General features: G+C 34.1%; 1 protein-coding gene across 1 annotated transcript in view; it reads right to left on the bottom strand.

Annotated features, from left to right (window-relative positions):
• LOC109844244 (K(+) efflux antiporter 3, chloroplastic) overlaps nucleotides 1–21348 on the bottom strand; it is a 28937-nt gene extending 7589 nt beyond the window's left edge. Inside the window, exons 1-18 of the mRNA XM_020413212.1 lie at nucleotides 21184–21348; nucleotides 19953–20336; nucleotides 18376–18477; nucleotides 17520–17600; nucleotides 15979–16080; nucleotides 15695–15772; nucleotides 13503–13571; nucleotides 13333–13383; nucleotides 10544–10657; nucleotides 10345–10446; nucleotides 10130–10264; nucleotides 7624–7805; nucleotides 7406–7541; nucleotides 7251–7322; nucleotides 7083–7181; nucleotides 6439–6600; nucleotides 5922–6011; nucleotides 5661–5822 (exon numbers count right to left, since the gene is read on the bottom strand). Of these exons, the coding sequence (XP_020268801.1) occupies nucleotides 5661–5822; nucleotides 5922–6011; nucleotides 6439–6600; nucleotides 7083–7181; nucleotides 7251–7322; nucleotides 7406–7541; nucleotides 7624–7805; nucleotides 10130–10264; nucleotides 10345–10446; nucleotides 10544–10657; nucleotides 13333–13383; nucleotides 13503–13571; nucleotides 15695–15772; nucleotides 15979–16080; nucleotides 17520–17600; nucleotides 18376–18477; nucleotides 19953–20336; nucleotides 21184–21210 (2148 nt within the window). The 5' untranslated portion in view covers nucleotides 21211–21348. The remainder of the gene's footprint in view (nucleotides 1–5660; nucleotides 5823–5921; nucleotides 6012–6438; nucleotides 6601–7082; nucleotides 7182–7250; nucleotides 7323–7405; nucleotides 7542–7623; nucleotides 7806–10129; nucleotides 10265–10344; nucleotides 10447–10543; nucleotides 10658–13332; nucleotides 13384–13502; nucleotides 13572–15694; nucleotides 15773–15978; nucleotides 16081–17519; nucleotides 17601–18375; nucleotides 18478–19952; nucleotides 20337–21183) is intronic.

Genomic DNA, 27069 nt, shown 5'->3' with positions numbered 1-27069 from the left:
GCCGCCAATTTGAGCAGTTTCAGCTCCAGTAATTTCAGCAATTGAAGAATACTCAATCCTCTCCTACTACGGCTATGCTTGCCCAAACAGGTAAACCCACTGCTTACGTTACATCGTCATTGTCTCATATTTGGGTTATAAATTCAGAAGCAACTGATCATATAACTGGAAACCGAGGTATATTATCCTCTTATATATCTACCACCTCCTTTCCTTCAGTACTATTGGCTAATGGATCCACCACACCCGTGGAGGGTGTTGGATCTACCAATATTAATAATATTCCACTTTCCTCTGCGTTATATCTTCCTCATTTCTATTTAATCTATTATCTGTCAGTAGAATTACTGAAGCATTAAACTGCACAGTAACATTTTTTCCTACACATTATATTTTTCAAGCACTTAGGACGAGGAAGACGATTAGCACTGAACGTGAGTGGAATGGCTTGTACGAACTGAACTTTGCCCCTCCTAAGTGGCATGTATCAGCTCCACATCAGCCTTTGAAGCACATTGTCAGCTTGGTCATCGCCCTGTTTCAATTCTTAAAACTTTGATTTCAGATTTAAATCATGTCGAGTCTTTAGAGTGTGAGTCATGCCAACTCGAAAAACACTAATGGGTTTCTTACCCAAGTTGCATCAATAAGCGAGTCAATAACCCTTCTGATTTAGAACATTCCGACATATGGGATCTTTGTTCTGTTCCATCCAAACTCAGTTATCCAAACTCGGCTTTTAAAATTTTGTTAGTTTTGTGGATGACTTTTCTCGCTTGACTTGAATTTACCTACTGAAAAGTCGCTTTGAAGTGTTCTCTGTTTTTAAAATTTTCTGTGCTGAGGTTAAAAAATCAATTTCACTATACCATTAAAACATTTAAGTGCAGATAACGCTAAGGAATATTTTAAAAGCTCTTTCATAAAACATTTGGAAGAAAATAAAATTTTACATCAATCTTCTTGTACTTACACACCCCAACAAAATGGGGTTGCTGAGTGCAAGAAGAAACACTTGCTAGAAATTGCTAGGACTTTGTTATTCCATCGTCAAGTTCCAAAATATTTTTGGAGCGATGCCATTTTGACAGCCTGCTACCTTATCAATAGATTACCCTCATTTGTCTTACAGAATAAAACCTCAATCTCTCTTTTATATCCGACTGAAGACGCTTTTCATTTACCTCCTAAGATCTTTGGGTCTCTGTGCTTTTTTCACAATCATAGTCCTCAATGAACGAAATTAGATTCACAATCTCTTTAGGGTATTTTTCTTGGATATTCTAGGACTCAAAAAGGATACAGATGCTATGGCCTTGATTATACTGTCAAAGTAAATCCAGATCGCTCGCTAGCTCGCCTTAAAGCTCAACTAGTTGCGAAGGGGTATTCGCAGATCTATAGCCTTGATTATATTGATACATTCTCTACTGTAGCTAAAATGGTATCTGTCCACATTCTTATTTCGCTTGCTGCTTGCTACCAATGGCCACTACATCATTTGGAAACGTTAAAATACATTCCTTAATGACATTCTTGATGAGGAGGTTTATATGGAGCAACCACCAGGTTTTGTTGCTCAGGGGGAGTGTGGCAAGGTTCGCAGGTTAAAAAAATCTCTCTACGCTTTAAAGCAATCTCCGAGGACTTGGTTTAGACGTTTTGCTGTAGTTGTCCAGACCTTTGGTCTTTATCGATCTCTGAAAGACCACCCAGTTTTCTAGAGATTTCATGGTGGGAAGCGGATCCTTTTGGTTGTATATGTTGATGACATTGTGATCACTGGCGACGATGCACAGGACATTAGTCATTTGAAGAAGTATCTACAGCAACAATTTCAAACTAAGAACCTTAGATCATTAAAATATTTTTTGGGTATCGAGGTAGCTAGATCAAATAAGGGAATTCTCTTATCTCAGAGAAAATATGTACTTGATATGCTGCTAAATGCTGGGGTGTCAGAATGCAAGGGCATTAACTCACCTATGAATGATAAGATCAAACTACTATCGACTCAGGGGAGTTACTGGAGGATACTGAAGAATACAAGCGACTTGTAGGAAAAAATAAACTACCTAACAGGTGCGAGACCGAATAATACATTTTTTGTTAGTGTAGTCAGTCGGTTTCTCTCGGCACCTAGGAAACCTCATATGGAAGCCGTGAAAAGGATTCTTAGGTATCTCAAGAAAACTCCAGGAAAAGGAGTACTCTATTCAAATAGCGGTCACACGAGAGCTGCAGGATTCTCAGATGCAGATTGGGCAGGATCTCCGGAGGACAGACGGTCAACTACTGGGTATTGTATGTTTCTTGGAGGAAATATAATATCATGGAAGAGTAAGAAACAGAGTGTAGTCTCTCGATCTACAGCTGAGTCTGAGTATCGAACCATAGCGAATTTGACTTGTGAGCTGATCTAGGTTAGAGATATACTAACAGAGATTGGTTATCCTTCGGAGTGTCCAATGAGCTTGTATGGAGATAACAAAGCCGCCATTTACAAAGCTGAGAACCCGGTGTTTCATGAGAGGACAAAACACATAGAGATTAATTGCCACTTGATTCGGGAGAAGATGAAGAAGAGAATCATTAGAGCCAAGTACATACCATCAGACCATCAACTTGAGAACACAAGTGAATTTTATTTGTAACAAGCTAAGCATGTACAATATGTATGTTCAACTTGAGGGGGAGTGTTGAGAGAGTAGTTGTTTACTATTGTTTAGTCCCACGTTGATTAGGGACAAACTTCTTTGTTTTCTTAAACACTATAAATAACATTCTAGAGAAAGCTAATAAACTCACTAGGGTTTTCCTAATTTCAGAGAGCTTAAAAATAAATTAGTTTACTGGGTTATATGCAAAACATCCCTTATTTAATACCCAAAAGTGTGGTCCACAAGTTTTCATTATGTAAAAGAGAAATGCGAGTGAACCGGATGGTAAGGAGGTTCTAATATGGCTCACACGGTCATGGGTTTGACAATAATTTCATATTAGTCCATCAAATCTCAATAATTGCTCATTAGCCCCCCACATCCTGAGGGGTCTTGCAATTTGGTCCCTCAATAACGACAATAACCCTTGTTATGATTTCTCTCTTAAGATTCATCTTGCTCAAAAGTGATTCATCTTGCTCAAAAAAAGGGTTATTTACACTTTGGTACTCTAAAGTTTACACCTTTTAACTTTAATACCAATTCTTTTGGTGCTTCGCTACCCTAAAATTCACACCTTTCTACGTAAGTTGGAAGAATCTTCCTCATTGTCAAGCCAATCAATACGCCTGTGAACGACCCCTTATCAAAATGATCGCCCCTACTCATCACAGATTAGGCCCAGCGAAAGGGAAAGATATAAGTACGTATATACAAACACCTCCACTGGATTGGTTATTGTCAAACTACTCAACGCAACTATAAACTGTGATCTATTGTCATCACGACAAGAAAGGGCTTTTTAGCTTATCCTATATAAGTTGGAAGGATTCGTCTCAAGATGTTCCACATAATACCTCTACTAATACAAACATCTATCACGCTCATCAGTATGTCTCTGAAGACAACTCCCTCCCTGACACATCATGGACATTACACCTCTATCAGATCTTTTAAACTTTATTACCTCAAAGTTTTTTCCTAACATTTCTGTTACAATAAAATTTTATATCATTTTAACTTGATACCTCAAGGTTTTGTTTTTGACACTTTGATACCTTACACTTTACCTTAAACTTTAGGGTATTGAATTTAGAAAATGTGCAAACTTTGAGGTATCAAAGTTTAAAAATTAGTATCATTGGGTATGAAAGTTAAAAAAATGTATAAACTCTAGGGTATCAAAGTGTCAAAAAAGGTTTGGGGTATCAAAGTTTAAAAAGTTGTAATTTTTGGGTATCAATGTGTCAAAAAAGGTTTGGGGTATCAAAGTTTAAAAAGTTGTAATTTTTGGGTATCAATGTGTCAAAAAAAACTTGTAGAAATCAAAGATTAAAAATGTGCATACTTATTGCCAACTTGCAAACAACCTAAAGTCATTAGATCAAGGTATTTTGGTTATTGAGGGACTCAATTGCAATGAGCCTAGGATTTGATGGACTAATGAGTAATTATTGAGATTTGCATGACTAATATGAAATTATTGAAGATTTGATGGACTAATATCTAATAACCCTATGTAAAAAATACTCCTTAAAAATGCCAAATTGCAAATGACCCTTAAGAAAAATATTAGATGAGGGTATTTGGATCATTGAGGGAACAAGTTGCAAGAACCCTAGGATTAGAGGGACTATGAGCAATTATTGAGATTTGAATGACTAATATGAAATTATTGAAGATTCACGGGCATTTAATTGAAATTATTGACATTTGCGAGACTAATATGAAATTATTGAAGATTTAAGGGACTAATATTAAAATAACCCTATGTAAAAATACCCTCTAAAAATGCCAAATTGCAAATAGCCCTTTAAAAAAATATTAGATAAGGGTATTTTGGTCATTGAGGGAAGAAATTGAAATAACCTTAGGGTTTGAGGGACTACTAAGTAAGTATTGAGATTTAGAGGACTGATATGAAATTATTCAAGATTTGAGGGTCTATTAAGAAATTATTGAAGACTCGAGGAACTAATATCTAAATAACCCTATATAAAAAATAGGGTTGCCGAGATTCGAATTTACAATATACAACCCGTATCTGAAGACTTTAACCAACTGAGCTACTTTTCTTTGGAGAATTTTTGGCAAAAAAGTTTATTAAATATAATGGTTACTTTCACTATGAAAAGACATTCTACAATTGTAGACCCAATAACTTTAGTGTATATATAAATTGCGGATAGACCCCACTACTATTGCCCAATTGTGTATAGAACCCTGTAGTTCTACTGTTGTAGATAACTTTTCTGGCTCTTTTACCTTGACCTCATGGAAAGAGAATTTTATTTTATTTTATTTTATAAATAGACCTCTTGAGGGTAAAAGAGAAAAATTCACCCGGGCTCCATGTGCAATTGGGTGATAGTAGAAGGGGTCTATCAATAATTGGACTATAGTACAGGGGTTCTATCCGTATCAATAGACAAGAAGTATGTCTACAACAGCGATAGTACAGGGGATCTATCCGTATCAATAATTGGACTATAGTACAGGGGATCTATCCGCAATTAACCCTTATATTTAGAGTAATGACAGGTGTACTACACTTTTCATATTACCTTGGCACTACCATAAACAAGAGTGGGGTAATGATGAGTCACCGCTACTAAATTCTTAAGGAAGGATCCTGTTCTTTTGTTTGTGGTAGTGACAAAATAGTATGAAAAGTGTAGTGCACATACCATTTTTTCTATATTTATTAGCACACTTTTCATTTTTCTATATTTATTAGCACATACACCCTGATCTGATGATTGCTGCCATCTTCCTGTCAGTTTTTTACCTCGCTTGAGAATCTCGAGGTAATATTTTTAGCAAAGGTCAAACTTTGACCATCACCTGATTTCCATGAGATTTTAAAATTAACAGAAATATAATGCAATCATGATGGTCAGAAGATGTATGTGCTATTAAATTAAAACGCGGATAATAAGTAGCTACCTCCCCTAGTATAAAAGTTGCATCAGCAAATTATGATCATGACTAATAAAATACCCGCATTGGCTTCATCGTATCAATTTCTCGGTCCTCAGTTCTACTGACAGCCTCTAGAGCTTGAAGCTCCATAGAATCCCTGACAAGCTGACTCAAAAATGTCACATCGTCTGACATGACACCCAGTCCTTTTAAAAGCTTTGAGCCAAGCTGTAAACTAGTCTGCAGCAAATAATATAATCAGTTTAAAAATCCTTACAGGTATATTTGAATAAAGGTTTCAACGGTAGAAAGTTATGGCGATTGCTACCAACTTTTTACCTCAGCATTCTCAATAATAGCATCTGTTACACCTGCTCTCCTCAGATCTAATAAATGAGTCAGATCCTGAGCTCTAGCATATATAGGGACCTGTTAAAAGATCTTAGTTAGAGCAAATAACTAAATAATTCTCGAAGTTTGTCTGAGTTCTCTAAAAATGACACCGGTGAATCTTGAATATTATTGACCAGTTCTCCATAAAAACAGCTTCCTCATCATTCAATTGATGGAAACTACAATTGTTTCTTGATACTTTGATTTCCAACATGAAGTCAGACGGTTTTGGTGCAATGAGTGCTATATTTTCCATGAACATCCAGTTTTTTTTAATTTAAATGCATATCACAATAAAAGTCATTAAATTTTATGAAGTTTCAGTTAGATATTAATGTCTCTAAAAAGACCTTTTCCCATATCATTATGTCTGCTGTCTCAAAGTAATGCACCATTAAGAAGTAAAACAAGGAATTTACAATATAATGATAGAAGGAAAAACGTGGTACAAGTCAACTATTACCGCAGGGAATGCTAGCCGTATACGTTGAACAGCCTCAATTGTTCTCTGTTTACCCGTGTACATGATCATGATTGCTTTAGGAGAAGAAATACCAGCAGATTGCAAAACAGCTGGACGTGACCCATCTCCATAAAGTATCGGGAAGCCTGACTTTCTAGATGCCTGTTTAAAAGGATAAAATCCAAAATCATTTTGAATCTAAATAAATACAAACAAACCATAGAAAACACCACCACCACCACCATCACCACAAAGCCTTTATCCCAAATTTTTAGGGCTGTCTACAGGAATCAAAATTTTTCGATCAGTTCTATTAAGGTCATCTCCTCCATTAAACTTAACCAAGCAATCGCTGGTTCATCAGTGGATGAAATTTTGGAGAAAAAACAAAGGAGAGTGAGAATGCTACCTTACCCTTCAGTTCGCTTATCATATCTTTCTTAAAGTCTTCCAAGTTCCAACCAAGTTCTTTTAGTTCTACATCTAGACATCTTTGTCCAATTCACGATATTCTTATCACTTTTCCTAAATGGTGCATTTAGTGGCCTCCGTTGTACATGACCAAACAATCTCAATTAATTTTCTCCCATGTCATCCTCAATTGGGGCACCATCTAACCTCCTATGAATGCCCTCACTTCTTACCCTATCTCTTAGTTTAAAACACACAGAAAACAAGAACCAGCCTGCATTGTCACCTTCTAAGCCAGAAGCCAATGGTGTAGATAAGAAATTGGCCAGGACCTGCAGTATGCAAACTTCAAAATACATCTAAAATATAGCAAATTCCAAACTGGTATGTAATCATAATACCTGCCCCATTTGCCCAAACCCAAGGATGACCACAGGTTCAGTAGCATCAAAGTTCACCATCTCAGTTTCTTTCTGCCATTTGAGTGCTTTCAAGTTAAACAAAGACCTACAATTCATGAATCAATGTAGACAGTAGACTTATATCTAATGCTTACTTCTTTCACTTCGAACTTCTCATCAATAATACCAGCAGCTTTTCTTCCAATTTCATTCAGTAAAGGGGTTAATGCCATTGATAGAACAACAACGATTATGAGAAGTTTATTCAACTCAAGTGGCAGGACTCCAAGCCTGTTTGAGAAACAAAGATCCTAACATAACACGAACCAATAAGGCAAATAATTAGCATTGCCACATGCCACTGCAGGCTAACCTGTTTGCCAAAGAAAACACCACAAATCCAAACTCTCCTCCTTGGGAAAGAAGCAAGCCTATTCTTACACTTTCTTGTAAAGATAATCCAACACGGGGACCTATTGCTGTTATTATCAGTGTCTTGATAACAATTAAGCCTAACAAGAGGGAAAGAACGTTTGCCCATTCTCTGAATAGGAGCTGCACAGCAGAGATCAAAAGGTAGTAAGAAAGCTAAACTAGTCTTATTACAACTGTAAGCCTGCAACAGCCCATGAATTAGCAATTTTAATAAAAATCTTGATGTGGAAAGTGTACTAATATGATATTTCATTTTTTTAAACCATCGAGTTTTAGACCAGCAGCAACCTAGAGTACTGACCGTGACCGAAGGGTTTCATGCAAATAATCCAGATACTCAAACCATGTGTAGCAACAGTAATCAAGGATGCATAATCTGAAGCATTCAAGTATACAAAAGGTGATGAAGAGATGGCTTTGTGTCAAATTGGATTAAACAGCAACAGATAGAGTCCATAATCAATATTGCCCGAAGTTACAGATCATGAAGACTGAGGTTTGAGAGTAGATTCAGGTCTAATACACACAATTTTCTATCGATTTGTTCAAGGAATTATATGCAAGGAACTTGTGAGGATAGAGGTGATTTGGTAATAAGATTTCAGTATTTCAACTTAAAATCCCAAGGAGACATTATCAACATCATAAATATGGCTTTAAGGCCTCATTTGGCATGCAGGAGCGAGTGGGAATGGGCATTGAATGGTGATTCCCACTTTTCATTCATGCCTACCAAACATAACACCTTTTTTGAAGTGGGAATTCCCATTCCCACTTTTCATTCATGCCTACCAAACATAACACCTTTTTGGAAGTGGGGAATCTCATTCCTACTTCCCATTTGTTCCCCTTTTATATGGGAATGAGCATTCCGATTGAGAAGATAGGGAATGGTCATTCTCACTTAAATGGGAATCAAGAAATATTTATTTCTGATTATGCCCCCACCAAAAATATATTTCATAAATGTAGTCTAAAGATTTTAAACTTTATCCAAATTAATAATTAATCTAAAATGTACTTTAGAATCAACTCCATTGTAAGATTATAAAGTATATCCAAATTAATAATTAATCCAAAAGGTAATTACCTATCCAAAACTAGTTTCTATGAGAAAAATAAAACTACCCAATGGAAAATTATTTCTATGAGAAAATTAAAACTACCCAATGGAAAATTATTTCTATGAGAAAAATAAAAAAACATTTTTTATAAAATTTTTATTTGAAAATTTGAAATTATTTAGTCATTATTAATGATGTTTTTAAATTTTTTAAATTGTATTATTGCAGGAGAATTATTAGAAAATGACATTTCAATCTCACTTGAGAATATATGATACCAAACGTAGGAATGGAAATGTCACTGTCTTTCTCGCTTTCATTTTCTAGTATTGCCCAAACATGGGAATGAGAATGGGCATTCCATTCCTACATTAATTGCATTTCATTCCTCCCTCGATTCCATTCTCACTTGATTCGATTCTTGCGTAACCAATGAGGCGTAAGGTAGTGTAAGTCAGCCACCTAGTAGTGTTGTCTGACTGAAACCTTTAGGCTCTAGATGAAAATCAAAATCTATGATTTCAAATTGAAGCAACCAGATCGTCTAAGTTTTTATGATGACCGTCAGATACCTAATGCAGCCCTCCTCGGCTTGGGACAAGAACGAGAGGATATGATAGATGTCAATTAAATAGAGGAAGTCATCCTTTACAAAGGTGACCGGACAAAAAAGATTCATGTATTCAACCACAAATATTTGCGACACACATTATGTTTTTAGTGCTGTTTTGTTGTTGCCATCACTACAATGCAGTTTACAACACTGTAACCCCACTTACGATTAATTAAATATTCCTTAAAGTTATCTGAACCAGCCATTAAAATTCAAGACATAGACGGTACAATATAAATTGGAGAACTATGCTTATCAATCACTTGAAATCAAGGTTTGGAGAAACAAAGTCTCATCAAATTGCAGCAATTGTATGCAGAATTCTTCCTGATGAAATAACCTGTGGTACCAAACATCAACTTAAACAGGTCCTTGATCAATATTGTGTAAGCTCAAGTGGTTTACACAAGACGAGCTCTAAAAAGGATGCCATATCAATTAATAAGGTGTACTATATAATTGAATTGAACAATACAGATGAATCACTATGTGTGTGTCCAGACATGTATTTTACTTGATCTGATCCATTCGCTCTATTTGAGTACTCATGAAATCACCGCTAAGGTGCAGAGTTATTTCAGTTAAAACTGCATCCTGTAGATAAGTAACCAATAAAAAAATAACTAACATACAATATTAAGAAATTGTAAATACTTACTTCCTGAATCCAGAGCAGATATTTAATGGAAATACCAAGAAGTCCACTACCTACCTACATACATACATACATATAATGGTAAAAGTAAATGCTGCCAAGAAAAGGTTACCTGCATGTCAATGGATGTGCCAGTGGTAACAAAGAATAAGCCTAGCAGTAAGCCTCTGAAGGGCCTAATATCTGCTTCAATTTGAGTACGAAAATTTGTTTCTGCAAGAATGGCTCCTGCCAGAAACGCTCCTAGCTAGTGGCAAGAGATCCGCATATGTCAAAACTTCACAGAGGTATAGAGATGTTTAATAACTTTGAGAGAAAATAACCTACTGTGTCACTAAACCCGAGCATCTGAGTTAGGAGTGATGTTCCAGAAACAGTAAGCAGGCAAAGAGCAACAAAAGCTTCTGAACTCCGTGACTCCGCGACAACCTGTATCACAGCATTGATAATTGACAAAATCAGTGTCATGTATAGATACAAAATTCTAAAGACAAGCCTGCATCATCATAAAAGGTTTAATACAGACTTCAAAGATACGCCTCAACAAGAATTTTCCTCCAAGAGAGAGCAGGCCAAGCCCACCTAAGGCTTTCAAGCTCTCACTTGCTAGCATTGGCCAAATGCTTTCCTCTACAAGGTTCTGCAACCAAAGACAAAGACAGCAATACAATGACAATGTAATCATATAAACCTACAGAGCATATAGTCAAGAATATTACTAGAAGCGCTAACAGAGTCGAGGAAAATACAATGGAAATAGAAGGGGGAAAATGCACAAAAAATATGCTAAGTTTAACTTGCACAAGAAGGTTATGACATCAATGTCTACTGTTCAGATGTCCCATGTAACAAAAGTGCGATTGGAAGGACTTTAACAGGTGAATTTGCTTCTTTTTTTTTCTTTTCTCTTTTTTCTTCTTTCTGGAGATTATTGAGGGAGAGACAAAGATGTTTACTATCACTATTGGTTTACATCAAGGATCAGCTTTAAAACCGTATCTTTTTGCATTAATTATGGACAATCTTCCTAGGCATATTCAAGACAAATTTCCATGGTGTGTGTTCTTTGATGGCATAAATTGATTAAGACTAAGGAAGGTACTATTTTTAAAGTAGAAATGTGAGAGAAGCACTCGTGTCTACAGTAATTAGAATTAGGCTGTTAGCTGAATGAATAAGAGTACATGGAATGCAATCTTAGAATGTCGATGGTCAAGAAATACGTGGGAGTTATCATTTTTGTTATTCAGGATCAATAATTCATCAAGATGGTGAGATTGAGGATGATTTGGTTCATCGAATCAAATTAGGATGGTTAACAAGGAGTGCTATTGGAGTCTTGTGTAATCGTGGCTACCTCTGAAATGGAAGGGACAACTTTATTGGACAATTATGAGACCAACAATGCTATATGCTCAGAATGTTGTGTAACTGAAAAACATGTGCAGAAAATAAGTGTAGCATAAATAAGAATGTATGATAGACGATTGGATACATAATAAGGGATAAGATAAAAAAATGAGTGCATTCGTAGGAAGTTACAGGGTTTTCCTATTGAGGATAAATAAAATAAGAGGGACGTTTAAGATGGGTTGATCATGTGCAATAGAGGCCATTAAATGCGCCAATTAAGAAAAGTCACAAGATTATAGTTAATGGAGAAAGAAGGACCAGATGTAGGCTTTTAGGAACTGTGGGAAAAGGATATAACAACGAGTAACTTACTGGATAGCTCTCAGAAGAATTGTATGGAACTGTAGGATTCATGTAGTCGACCCCAAAGTTTGGGACAAATGCTTTGTTTTGATTATTGTTGTACCATGTACATACTATATTATTATATAAAGAGCGCAAAGAGGTGTGCATAATATCCTGTTTTAGTATAAAACCAGTAGAATATTGTATGAACCAATAAAATACAGCTATACCAGGCTCAAAACATTATTAAAATATTCTTCACAACATATTGATACATGAGAAGCTGTAGAAACTTGAGGGGAAAATGTTCGTGCAATATAGGTCCATTCTCTTTAATAATTCAAATGATCATAAGAACATGTACAATAACTGAAATTGACCAATATATCTCCATTTGCAAACAAGCCTGAAGTAAAAGAACTGTAAAAAACTCACTATCAGATAATGGATGGTCTAGTAGCAAGCAAGGAAACATATATTATTTTCTGTTCAGATGCACAAGCAGTGAAATATCTTAAAGAACATTATCCATAATAACATAATTGCAAGATGTTTTGAGTATAAACACATATTTGTTTGTCATAGCTATGAAGTTCTTGGTTTCTGGTTATGGAAGGAAACAGGGACATTAAATCACATCGATATCAAGGTTCTATAAATCATGAAGTTCCTTCAAATCACCATTTACTAATGTCTATTAGGTTCTAAAAGCTCACAGGAAAGTGCACTGCAAGTTTGGATGGCATATCCTGGATATTTTATTCATAAGCTATATAGAATTAATTTGCATTAAAATTTCAAGGAGTAATTGCATAATAGTCCCTTGAATCATCTTTAATTGCCAAAAAGTCCCTCTAATCTCAGTATTTACCAAAAAATCCATTGGATCCTCATTTTTTATTGCCAATTCGTCCCTCTGTTAGGGATTATGTTAATTTCTCTAACTGCAGTTGAGTTAAGCCTTTCCCCAACATGTAAAATTACCCAAGTGCCCGTAAAACTCCTTTTTAGTTTTAAAAGTTAAGAGGAGATGAAGAGGAATGGAGTATAGTGAAGAATTTAGAGGATTATATAGGTTTTAGAGGAAAATTTAACCATTGGAACAATTCTAGTTTGGGTTTGGGGGAACTTCTGACCGTTGAAGAAGAAAGGCTTGGTGGGTTTGGGTTGCTGGTATAAAACCATTATGATGGGTTGGTGAGATTTTAAATGGAAGTATTAAATATGGGTGCGGGTATAATGGGAAATCCATCCATTTCCATTTGAGTTAACGGAGTTTCATTCAAGTTAATAAGTTCACCTAACCAGAGAGACCAATTGGAGATAAAAATAAAGATTTGAGGGACTTTTTGGCAAATACAGAGATTTGAAGGACATTTTGGTAATTAAGGATGATTTAAGGGACTACTATGCAATTACCCCATATTTCAAATGTCATACACATTAGCAAATGAAGGTATTTAATGTGGCCTGTATGGTGCTGAGGTGCCAATGCAGCCAATCATTAAGAAAATCCATTCTGAATGAGTAATAAATGAAAGTAGAGCTAAATCAATATAAAATTAGGAACCTGCACAATATGCATTTTGATTTCTTCTAAGGAAAATCTGCATTTACCTGACTCTCTAACACTGGAAGTATCACTAAGAGAGGAACAACAGCTATATCCTGGAAAAATCAACCAATGGAGTACAGACATTAGACAAACAATTAAAATGTTCATAGACATAATAAGCAACGTATATGATGTAATGGCACTACATATGATGGTGCAGAAGACCACTGACCTGTAGGAGAAGAATTCCAAGAGTTGCAGAACCAAATCGTGTTGGAAGCTCACCTTTTTCTGCAAGAAGCTACAGAGAAGTTTGGTCACTAACAACATTGTCATAAGCTACTTGATATTTGCATAAGCTACTTGATAGCGCAAGATTGCATTTTATACTAACAGTAACCAGAATAAGAACACTAGAAGAGTCCTTGCATTTTATATCAGCATCACAGTCCATAGTTTTGGGCATGAAACGACTGCACATATTCAAAGTGGAAGGTAAGCAGGTGAACGTGTGACTATATTATGGGTGCATGTATTTCTACATTCATAAAGAATTTAGTATTTAGGACAAGAAGAATCTTAGTGACAGTATTAATTGTATATGTAACCAGTGCTGCAGATAACAGAAAAAAGTACCAAAAAGACATGAACAATTGAAATAGGAAATATGATTGTTATTAAAGAAGGAAAAAAACACAAGTACAATTTGAATAGTAATGAAATTTTCATATTTTATAGTCATTATTGCATTACTAGTATGAATACAATAACTACACAGGAGCTAGTGAAAAACTAAAGGGTGCTCTTTAAGTAAAAAGTCAGGAGAAAAAAAATGGAAACAGTGGTGGAAATTGTAAGAGAAGTTTAGGGTAAAAACTTATAAAGATATACATGTAGCATTTATGAAAAATGAATTTAGTGGAACTCATTCAACCACTCCACAGAAATATTTGAGACTATAATTCAGATTCTGGACCTTAAGGTTACTCCAATAGGTAATAACATAGTTAATAAAGGTACAAAGTCCCTGATAATAAAATATCAACCATCATGCGGTGCAGAACACAATATATAGTTAGAGATAGCATCATTTTTATTCCCTTCAAAAGTATGAAAGTAATCTTCATAGAACGCAAAAAAAAAAGCCTAGATAGCAGACTGCTAACTGATAGGATCACTAGCCAGTTAAGAACAAAATTATTTGGAAACTTTCATGCAAACATATATCATCGTTAAAAGAAAATTAAGAAGGGAACTATTTGTTTCCCTGGAGATATTTGAAGAATGTCAAAGTTGAGCAATGATAAGTATTATATCTAGAAGCTCTAACAAACTGGCTTATAACAATATCACAGCAATTTGAGATCTGTAACTATAGCTAATCAGCATGCCAGTTATGAGATGACAATATCTAATGGGAATTGGAAGGTAACGAGAACGGATGCAAAGAAACTAGATGTTGAACTCCATTGACATGCCAGAACAATACCTATTATAATTTTTTTGAAGTAACAGGTACTTTGTAGTAATGTGTGTAACTTTGGGGAAGAAGGTAACCTAAACACTAAAGAAAAGAAAAGCTGACAAAGTTCCTACTCTGTGAACAGTGTCTGAAATGTTCCATCAACTTTACAGCTGGATTTCTCTCTGAAGCAAGTGTTTCTGAATAGAGAACTTCTTTCAACCATGCACACACTTATGTTTAGCGTAGTTTGGCCATATTTCTTTCCACATTGTTTGTGCCAAGAACCAATAGCATAGGGTTACTACTTGAAATCTTTAGATCTTATTACTATGTGGTGCTAAGCAATTAGCATGTTGAATCATTTATGGTTGGGAGACCAAAGGAGGGTGTATCAGTATAGAGAATATGCATCCATTATATGTGGATGAGTTTGTACGATAAAGAGAACAACCATAATCTACCTCGAAATGTATATCTAGTTGGGGCATTCAAATTAATCATCCCTATCTGAGCCCTTCTACAGCTCCCAAGATGTTAGAAAAACAATCTAGACATGCAAAAAAGGAAGCAAATAAATAGAAACCCACAGGTGATAGTAAACATCTCTTATCTTCTGCCTAGATACGGAAGTGGTCAAAGGCAAAACATTCATCTCTGTCACACTAACATGTCATAGGGAAAACTATGCTTCTGAAGCCATAAGCAACTAAACAAGCTCTATAATTCTTCATTAGACAATCCAATTATCTTTCAATATAGTTTCACTTATAACTACTTCCACTTGATGGAAGGAAAAGCAACATGTTTGTCAAAAGAATTTTGTGACGAAACTACATTTGGAACCAATCTTATCAGACTTTTTCCAGTACAATAAGGTGCGAATAATTATTAAAAATAAGAGTCAATGTCCAGTAAATTCATTGTTTTGCTCCTAGTTAATTATTAGATAAAATATACACCTGCAGAACAAAAGCTGAAGAGGATAATGAAAGAGCAGCTCCAATCACTACAGCTTCATCAACACTCCTAATGTTGACCTGCATATTTAAACCAATAATTGAGACTGTGAATCTAGAATCAAAATTTTAAATCTAAATAATCTGGCCTACACTTTTATCATGCTTACACGCCTTCAGAATGTGACATATAACACATTTTCTAAAGCTCTGAAATTTTAAGTTTTTAGAGACAACAGTATATTCATTTAAATTTGGGTACATAAGTGATAGCAATAGGATCTCACCAGATCAGATCTTGAATGAAAAAGGAACTGGAGAATTTTGGTTCCAATAGCCCCATTAGGAGGAAGCTCAAATGCTGTAAACGCAAGGGTGGACAATACAACCTTCAACAAGATAAAGAACCAAACTATGTCAGCATCATAGGATTGGAAGGCAACATCTATGAGTTAACACATAGAGAGGGTGTTCTTTCACATGTAAATCAGCCCATGCATGGGTGGCTGTGGTAAGAACATAAGTTTGTCTGTGCATTGAGGGGTGCAGCTTTTTTCTTTTCTTTTTTTGTTGGTTTACTTGGGATCAATTTTTTCTTTGTTTTAGTCTGGAGGAGTTGAAGGGGATCATGGGCAGAAATGGTAATCAAGAAGGGTGCAACTACACAAATCTCCATGCTTAGTTATGGGCCTTATTCTGCCAATAGAATTTCTTTTAAAAATAGTCCTAGTGTACCTGCAACCATTAACAGTCAACCAACTCATAACGCCAACAGGACCTGCTGCCTATCTGATGGATCAAGCTGATCAAACTTGGAATCATAAGTTAGACAACAGTAGATGTCTAGCTAACAAGTTTGACATGAGTACTAGATAGAATAACTTTATCTTTACAGGTATTATTCACTTTCAGTGTCAGAAGCTAATCAGCACTAATAACATGAAGCAATCTGACAGAATTTCTCCTGATTCTTTAGTACAAGGAAAAAAGATCCTGAAATAACATTCCAAAAGAAAGAATCCAATATGTATGTTCTTCATGTCTTACATGCTTCGTTAATGACCATTATCTAAGTTTTTCATATAATCCTCATGTTCACTTTCTGATAGTAAAGAAATAAATGGTGATCTATGGTGTCTGCTTAAGAATTATGTCACCCTTTATATGCTGGCAGCTAGAGATCTGTGATAAGCTAAAAAAAGGTTTTATCGAACCACAATTGCAGTAAATATGCATTACTTGGACACCTCAGACTCTGCAGAAGTAACTTTCTTGCTAAATATGTTCCTTAATCCTTATAATTTCATTTTATGCACTTAACAAGATATGGTTCTTTCAAGTTTTCTCTTTTCATTGGTCCAATTGTGTAACGGTTTATTGAATTTGCTGCCTTTGATATGTCTACTAAGAGTTTGCGCTTGAATATCAAAGACTTCATACGTGTTCTATCTTTCCAGCATTATTATTAAGAAAAATCGGGGATATCATAAAAGAACTGAAAATTTTCACAAAAATATCCCTGGTTATAGGCCATGTCACGGTTCTAATCTGAAGTTATATTGTATCAAACACATGCATCAAACACGATATTTTTATTTTGCATGTACTATAGAAATTTTCCATGTGTCAATTTCCCGTCAAGTGACCAGATGGTACTCCATGTTGGCGCAACGCAGATTGTAATTTTTATGGATTAATTTAGTAAAAAATACTCACATTCACTGCGCAAAATGTATAATCACCATGTGCTCAAGTAAAGAGAAATTTATGTATAATACGGACATAAGCTCAACAATTACCGACAACAATCAAAGTGTCAGCACCATACCTGGGTCAATCCCATTCCAAATGCAAACTTTGCAAGAGCTCTAAGACGCGCTAGTGAAAGTTCTAACCCCATCTCGAAAAGCTGCAGTTTTCTAAATTAAACACCAGAAATATCAAACAGAAAAATGGATGCATCATTATAAATAAATAAAACTATTATTTTGAATGTTCTTCAACATGAAATATAAAACAATTTTGAGTAGGAAACCTCACACACCCACACCCATACCCACATCCACCACCCACCTACACACACCGTGCCCATGTGTTAGCCAAGTCTTTCTCTATACGTAAATGTATGTACTACAATTATAATTAAAAATTACAGTAGGAAAAACCTTAACATAGATTAATAGATATATGTGATATTTAATGCTATATGTTTTTAGAGTTCTGTGTCTGGACTTCTTCAAACATGACAATGTCTATGTGTAGATACTCCCTCCCACCCCAGCTCCCTCCCACTCACCCTCCCCCCTCCCTCCCTCCTTCCTCTTTATGTGTATGTGGGTGGGTGGGTGCACGTGCCTGCAGTGCAACTGTAATCATATGTCCCACTCTTCAAGGAACTTATGTGTCACAAATCCATGTCCAGGTCCTGTGTGTTTCAGACTTTTAGAAAGCAATTTAAAGTCACATCCCACCATTCTCCCTGTCAATTAATTTCAAACTTACATAATATATATAGATGATATAGTGATCAAAGCAGAAGTTAAAAACTAATGAGAAGCCCATCACTTAAAAGTCATATGCCATAAAAAATGATTGATATGTTTACTAGCCCAAATAAAAGAACACAACAATACACGTAGGCAAAAGAACACTCGAAAAGAAGAATATGGTGAATGACCACCTACCAAGAAAAGAATGCCCCATTCTGAGAGAACTTTAACATCTGTGAGGTTTCTGATAAAGCCAAATTGGTTAAGTATTACGCCCGCACAGAAGAAACCAAGTATCTGAAAGTAAGAGTGAGAGCTTATTCCACAATGGAGTGAAAATAAAATTACAAACAAAAAGAACAAGGTAACTATGAAATTCTAGATTCAAAAAGAAGGAAGCATTACTTTTAACCTCATTTAACATAGAGAAAGATAAAACAAATAAAGAGACTCTGTATCAAATATATGTTGCTTCATCGAATCCGAAATAGTTGAATCAGGTTTGTCTCTCATAATAATACAGAATAATATCTAGGCAGATGAAGCATTTAAGAAACAATGTTACAATTTAGTTTAATGATATTAATTCCATATTAAATTTATGTGTCACAAAGTCTAGGATGATTAGACCATAGCCGGTTGCTGACTTGCTTTTTGTGAATCCTTTTGCAGATCCTCCATAGCATGAGTAAGAAAGATGGGTGCACGTCTGGCTTGTAATGACTGTAAATTTCTGATAGATGAAGTTCATCTTCGAATATAACCATCAAGCTTTGTCTCTTTCCATGTGGCCTTTTAGAAACCTTCTTCACCAAAGAGTTCTGTTAAGGGAGATACCCCAATCACAAGAAGCTTTTTGATCATTTTTTATGACTTCCTCTAGGTTGAGGTCGTTCTCTCTGTCCATCCGTCTATTAAGACCATGCAGCATAACATGAACTAGCTGTAGAGGGTCTTTTTAGTTTCTGTAAAGTTAGATTCTTCATTGTATACTCTCTAATCCATCCAACTCACTCATTTCTCTATTTACATTTTGTAGCTGTGGAATAAAAGGGTTATCCTTCAAATACAGGGTAAACAGGCTATATTAAAAAAGAGTTTGCATCTGTAGATAATTACAGAAAGTTAAGTTTTCTACTTTCTATATATATTTAGTACATTAGCAAAACCTCACCCAAACTCTTAGGAAAACATGAAGCAGATTTCCACCTGCCAAAGGAAGGGGACCTCTTCTAAACTTCTGATTTGTGCTGAATTGATTCCAGTCTATTTCAACAACTAATATGCTTACACATGGGATAGAAATTCTGTGTTGTTCTAACCCCATAAATGGCAGAGAGACAGCACCGTCAGATAATTCTACTCAATAATTTAAAGCTTTAGCATGCACCGATAGAACTTTTGCCAATATAGTGTCTTAATTATCATCTAAATATTTAGACTAGATAATTCCACAACAGGAAATATCTGATGTCTTTGTCAATAGTGTGTCAAAATATTTAGACGTGCCTATTGGACATAAATGTTTGTGGTTATACTACTTGAGCTGCGTTCTTGCAGCACCTAAAGATTGCAGTTCATCATTATAGACATAAATCAACTTTTTCAACTACATGGCGACAATATCTAATCTATGCAGACCTTTGACAGTATAAATTTTTCTCGAGCTCCATCACTAAAATTTTAATGATCGAGTATCTAGAATCACCAATAATATTTTAAAATATCATGAAAATCATATTAGCAAAACGTCTTTTCAGGAAATTACTCACCGGGCTAGCTTTAAGCAGCTTAAATGCCGGTACAACCATAACAGTAACCATCAAGAAAGTAAGAGTATCAAACCCCAGATCATTGATTACATCTACGGCATTGGCAATGTCAAGCTCAGCGTATGTCCGAAATCTTTTCCGAAGGGATCGTTGACAGCTTTTTAAACGACCTCTCAAACCAAAAACCATGCAGTTTGACCGCCTATAGAGGCCCTTGGAACCATGTATAGGCATGAAGGTTAGTTGACTGTATGTAGAAGATACAGCGGTTGGAAGAGTAACTTGCCATTTCCGGTAAGGGGAAATGCCATAAAATGGCCTGTGATGACTAGAGAAAACATGCTGATAAGCTCTTATAGAACGTATCGGATCTCCAACAACTACCTGCAATTCAATTAACATTTGAGCAATTTCAGAATTTTCCACAAATGAACTATCAAATCATTCATGGTAAGTGTTAAAGACAAAAGAGTGCAAGAAAGCTACATCCCATATTCAAATGCTCATACTGGGGGTTATGTAACATATTAGCCTATGGATTTTCGTTTCGTTTCCTTTCTTTTGCCTTTCTCTTTGCCTTTCATTTTGCAGAACGAATGGCCGCGGAACCATGAGGTATTTAGCGTCTAACGAATTATACTGGCCATGTTAAGGAGATATTTAGTAAACAGGCTTGCGAGGTTATCAGATAGTGGGGGATCGTCTCGAATATCTGGAGAGAAAGCGCCAGCAACCGCAAGCTACCACCTTCCCCCACGATATGCATCGACTCCAAGCATNNNGCCTTTAGAAGCTGCCGTAGGCATAAAGCGATAACATGATGGAGCTCACTCTTCAAAAAAATCTACATACTGATGATGCCTTTTTTGCTGCCTTGCAATTCAATCGCTCAAATGAGCTAATATATTTGAGGCTTTGGTGCAAAGCATAACCTACTGTTGGAAGATCGTATAGAAAGCACAAATAACTGAAATGATAATACTAAGCAAGAAATTCACATTCAATTTCAGAGCCAAATAACTGAAATGATAATACTATCAAAAAAAAAAAAGTGTACATCAAGACGACAGCTTTTTTGGCTATGAAGACGCGTTTCTCTTGAGAGTTGTTTTAGGTTGACACGAAACATAGCTTTAAGCTTTTTCAGAAATTCCCATAGAGAACTAAATTTTTGAATTAATTCGAGAAAATAGTGGATAAGACTAGAGTTGGTTGAGGGGTTGAAGCTCGCCTTGAGAACGCAGCTGCAATCGGCCATGGCTTTGAGGTCGATTGAAGACAGGAGAGAGAGGGAGAGATTGGTGCCCCAGCGTTCATTACATCGTCGCCTCTGAAGCGAGCAGGATAAAATGAAGTGATGATGATGATGACAAGGATCAGTACGTGAGGTGGAGAGAGAGGACAAAGAAGAGGAGGTGGGGAGGCGGGTGGTGTGTCCGTAGCATTTTTTTTTTAGTTTGTGGTGTGGGGTCCTATTTGATTTTTTTCCCCCTTTTTTTCCTTTTTTTTTGGGTCTTTTTTTATTATGTCAAATGTTAAATATTTTTTACGACATTTTCCCTCTTGTCTAGAAATACACTTGAAATTTGTCATTTTATGTTCGTGCATATCTAAGTTAAAAAAAACTTATCCTGACAAGATTTATTTCTATAAAAAATTTTGCATTATAATATATTGGTGCAGATCCTGCATGTTTGATTTGATTGAAGATCAACTCTGAAAATAGAGTTCTATGAATCACAACTCTAACTCAATGTCGCACATGCTCTAGATGGGAAATAGATTATTTTAACTCAACATGCCCTCTAAAGGATTAATCTGACTTTGATTAGATTGTATTCAATTAATACAATAAAGGGAGGGAAAAAAACTCTTTCATTGGTGTCATTTCCAATTAAGGATTAGAGTTGAGTTCAAGTTTAATTTGCTCAGGTTAATCAAATAGAATTTTAAGTAGAAACACAATTTGCATTGTCTACAATCCAAAAATGACAAAATGAAAAAAAAATTATAATGTCAGGTAGCAAAAAATCAAAATAAACCATTTACAGAACTTTAAACAAAGCCACTAACAATGATATGATAAACAAAAAAAAAACGACAATATATTATTATGAAAGTAAAGATAAAGAGAACATGAATGAGCAATTGAATTCTTGTAACTTCAATTCCGATATATATTTTGTTTGAGTAGGGTCTCAAATTGGGTTATGACCTTATCTTATTCTGACCTAATCTCTTGATCAGAACTTTAATATTCTTCAGAAAATTCAAAGCCTGTTGATGTGCGAGTGGGAATGCAAGGTTTATCATATTTGGAGAAAGGGCAATCAATGTGTGGATAGTTTGGCGATGCACGAGGTTGGGTCATCAGAGTTTCAGGTCCCCCCACCCCCTCCCCCTAATGAATTGAGGCGGATGCTTCAAGAAGACGCTAGGAGCATTGCTTTCTTAGATTGGTGTCTCTAGCTTAGTTTCTCTTCCCTTGTTACCAAAAAAAATTATTTTCCTGTGACAAATATCCAGTTTTATACAAAATGAGAGCTCTTTATTAACTTAAATAATAAAACCAAGAAACTAAATAAATTACATATAAGAATAGTAAACTTTCATGACGATAACGTTGGCTTAAGGTGAGAACGTAATAAATTTTGAATATTTAATTGCCCCTGTCAATTTTATTTACCCACTATTTGCTCATCTACTACTTAACTATTAGGGATATCTAAAATATTTTAACAGCACTTCTAGTGTAAAATTTTTAGTATATCATAGTTTCTGCATTTTTTTGAAGAAACTTTTTGTAGATTTAAAAGTTTACAAATATTTTTTTCCCATGTAAATTAATTTTTAACAGTACCCCAAAACTCAACCATTTTACTTTTCTTTGTAACAATGGATGAATCTATATCTATACTACACATAAAAGAGGATTGGAATGCTAAAACTTACTCTTTTTACCCCTCTTAAATTTGATAATTCTAACTTTATTTAATTATTTTATTTATTTTTTAATTTATCTCAAAGTCCCATTCAATGAGTCTTAAATTAAATTAATTAGAAATCATCATAATAATAATTTTTAATTAGTTTCTTAGGCTCTTAAAGGTTCCAACACTTATTTAATTAATTGCATATGTTATAGATCTAATTAACTAACCACTCCTTCCTTTTCCCTTTACATAACCTCTTTTTTATCTCTACACCATAAATTACGGCTATCCATTTCCTTCAACCCACCATATCACCTACTAAACCAAATTCCTACACCAACACCATGGTTTCTGAAATATGTTATATAGTTTGTCAGATGGTTTATTGTATACATGACTTGTGTATGTATGTGCATGTGCATACATTGGATAATATTTGTCAAATAGTTTTTAGATTTAAAGATTTATTTTTTATGGAGTTGAGGTCTATGTCTCATGTTCAATTCGTGGCCCTTGATTTTTGGTTTGTCTCTTGAATCGTTGAAAAAGAGAAGGATAATAGATTATAAGAAGGTTATTATTTGAAAGTCTTGATATTTAAGAGTATGTATAAATTTGATTTGGGAATTAAAGATTAAATTTGATTTGGGAACTAAAGATTGTTTTTAATATGTATTTTGTAATGTGAATCAGGAGGACTCTTATTGATCTTTTAATGCTTAGAAAGAATGTATGATCTTATTTTTGTAGTTTATGCAAAGTTCATAAAAAATTCCCCCTCGCACAATGTTGTAAAGAGGATTTTGTGCTATTTATCATAAGTAGTGGATTTTTTTAATATAGGTCATAAGTCGCGCTTTCTTGTTCAGTAGATGTATTCATGTCTTAATTCTTAACTAATTACCCCCATTTATATGCACTTTAAATTCAGGTGTGCTATCAACTCATGCAACGCTATCAATGTTTCTTGTCCTTTTGATTTTCTTACCTCTGTTATGCATCTTTTATGTTCTTTCATTAATACTTATGTTGAATCATAGAACTTTGTTTGTCTTTTTTTTTAATTAATCACCAATAGGTTTTTTGTTCCTATCGACTTTAGGCTACAAAGATTAACTAATAAAATATACTAGTATCTTAGACCGTGCTAAACGATCTTATCGCAATTCATCTATATTTCATTGTGTTTCAGTCACTATTATCTGAACATAATTTAAAGATTTGATGACTCAACCCCCTTCGAAGCACACCCTCCCCGCCCCCCATTGAGGTTAGAGAACATGTCCCAGACTGGAAATATATTTTCACAACTATCTAAAAATAAAATAATATTCAAATTAAATCTAGATTAGGAAAATTAAACTTTCTAATTATATTAAATAAAAAATTTTAAATTATGAATTGTAAATTTGGTTAAAAATTATTTGGGTAAAAATTATAATTTTAGTATCATTTAAAAATATGAATTAAATTTTCACAATTTTGGTAATTTGAAATTTCATAAAATGTTTGTATTATATTAGACATATTTTAAAATTAAAATAATTTGAAAAATTGTGAACATGATCAAAATTAGGCAGTTAAATTAAAGTAAAATTTGGTAGTCTAAATTGGTAACTTGTATTTGATAAGATTAAGTTGGTAATTTGAAATTTAATAAAATTTTGGTATTATTTTAGAAATATTTTAAAATCAAAATAATTTGAAATTTTGTGAGTACAATCTAAATTAGGTAGCTAAATTAAAGTAAGATTTGGTAATTTGAAATTTACTAAAATTTTGGTATTATTTAATTGAAAAGTTGTTGACATAAATACGGTATAAAAATCATGGAACCAAAAGTTATTGACAAAAATTCGGTAACTAAAATATTTGGGCAAAAATTTTAATTTGAGAAATATTTAAAATATATGAATAAAATTTTCACAATTATATAGAGAATAAAAAACTCTAATTAAAATTTCAAAGTTAGAAACTAAATTATTTCAATTCAAATTTAAAAGTTTAACATTATTTTAATTATAGAAATATTTTAAATAACCATAATTATATTTTCACAACTATCTTACAATGTAATAAAATCAAAATTAAAATTGGAAATAAGAAAATAAAATTTTCCAATTATATAAAATTAAAAAATTAAAATTAAAATCTTTAAATTTAGTAAAAATTTTATTTGTGTAAAGATTATAATTTTAGTATTATCTAAAAATATGAACTAAATTTTCACAATTTTGGTAATTTAAAACTCACTAAAATTTTATTATTATTTTATATATATTTTGAATTATAATAATTTAAAAATTTGTGAATGCAATCTAAATTAGGTAGTTAAATTAAAGTAAGATTTGATACTTTAAATTGGTAACTTGTATTTGGTAAGATTAATTTTGTAATTTGAAATTTAATAACATTTTGGTATTATTTTTGAAATAACTTGAAATACTTTGAAAAATTGTGAATATGATATAAAATAAGATTTAGTAATTTAAAATTTACTAAAATTTTGGTATTATTTAATTCAATTTTTACTGAAATTAATTTTATTTTTAACATAATTTGTTTGGTATCGAAAAAAATTTTCACAACTATTTAAAAACAACAAATAAAAAATTCAATTAAATTTGCTAATTTGGAAATTAATTTATTTGGGAAAAATTTAATTGCTGTAAAATTTTTAAAAACTAAACATAAATTTTCACAAATATTTAAAAACAAAAAATCTAAATTAAAATTTAGAAATTAGGAAACTAAATTAGCTTCATAAAAAATTTAATTTTTGTTATCATATTTAAAAATACCAAAATTCTCATACATTTGAATTCTTGAACTCTTGATTTACATGAATAAGTTTGAGTTTAATAAATTTCACAATTTTATAAAATTTAAAAATCTAAAATTCAAATTAAAATTTTAGTAAATATACTTTATAGTTGCTATTTTTTTAAAATCAATATCGTAATGATTGGAGAGAGGGCCGGATCGATGAGGAGAGATACAATTGCTGCAAAGGCAAGGAAAGTAAGCATTGAAATAGTAGAGAAACCAATTTCTCATGTCAGCCCATGAGTGAGAAATATCCTCAAAGAATTCATTTGCCCACTGATCTAGAGAGTAACTAGTTGTAATGTCATATGCAACTGGAGATATCTCATAATTTTCTTTCATATAATCATTCTATTCTGCTTTACTATATTTATAACATGCACATTTGAGCAAATTCCCCAAAACTTGTGTGTCCTTTGACTTCATTCCCAAATCCTTTAGCTTTTTTCTAAATTTTTACCGGGTGTAAAACACATCTTGAGCAAATTGCTTTAGAAAAATATTCTTTCACAGGATCTTGAAATCCCTTGTGGGTATCAGGAATTACTACCAGTTGGTAGGGAGGATTGTATGGGTCTGACCTTTAATATAATATGGACCACAAACCTTGCAGAGACCACCTCCAATTAGCTACATTTTCCTAATCGCATATGCAATAAGCTAATGGAAATATCATTTGGTCACCGTCGTATGCTATGACAATGAGGAGCATGCCTTTGTATCTGTCTTCTAAAAAGGTCTCATCCAAAAATAATAAGGGTCTATGTCCATTTAAGAAACAGCATAACATATGAATAGTCTTGTGAACCTTCCTTTATTCTATTCAATGCAAATATAGCTTCCTGGATTTGTTTCCTTTCTCATGTGCTCATACCTTGAGGGGGGGGGGGGTGAATATGGTTAATGGATGAATAAAATGCAATTAAAACTTAATTCCAACAAGCCACACTCAAAGAGAAGTGCAATAACAATAATAAGAGAGTAGGGATAGAAATAGTTAGCCAATTGACGACGTGCGATGTGTTCACGAGGTTCGGTCTGCTGATCTACGTCCCCGCTCCCCACTCTCGAGGAGAAATCCACTACACACCCGGTTTGGAAGCCGGAACTTCTTCTACACAACGATCTCCTTCGAGATCTCACAAATACACAGTAGATCTCCATGAGATCAAGCTCACAACAGTCACAATTAGAAGAAAAGCTCTCTCTTTGACAGTAGCCCTATGGCAAGAGGAGAGATTGCAATTGAAGCTTGGGATGTGAACTTAGAAACAGTGAAAGCAAATGAAAGTTGAAGCTCTTTGAAAACAATAAACTTAAACTCAAGTGATTTGCAATAAAAGCTTAGAGTCTGAGGT

This window comes from Asparagus officinalis, chromosome 6, assembly GCF_001876935.1.
Source record: "Asparagus officinalis chromosome 6, Aspof.V1, whole genome shotgun sequence".
Classification (NCBI taxonomy): domain Eukaryota; kingdom Viridiplantae; phylum Streptophyta; class Magnoliopsida; order Asparagales; family Asparagaceae; genus Asparagus; species Asparagus officinalis.
This window is presented reverse-complemented; position numbering and strand designations above follow the sequence as displayed.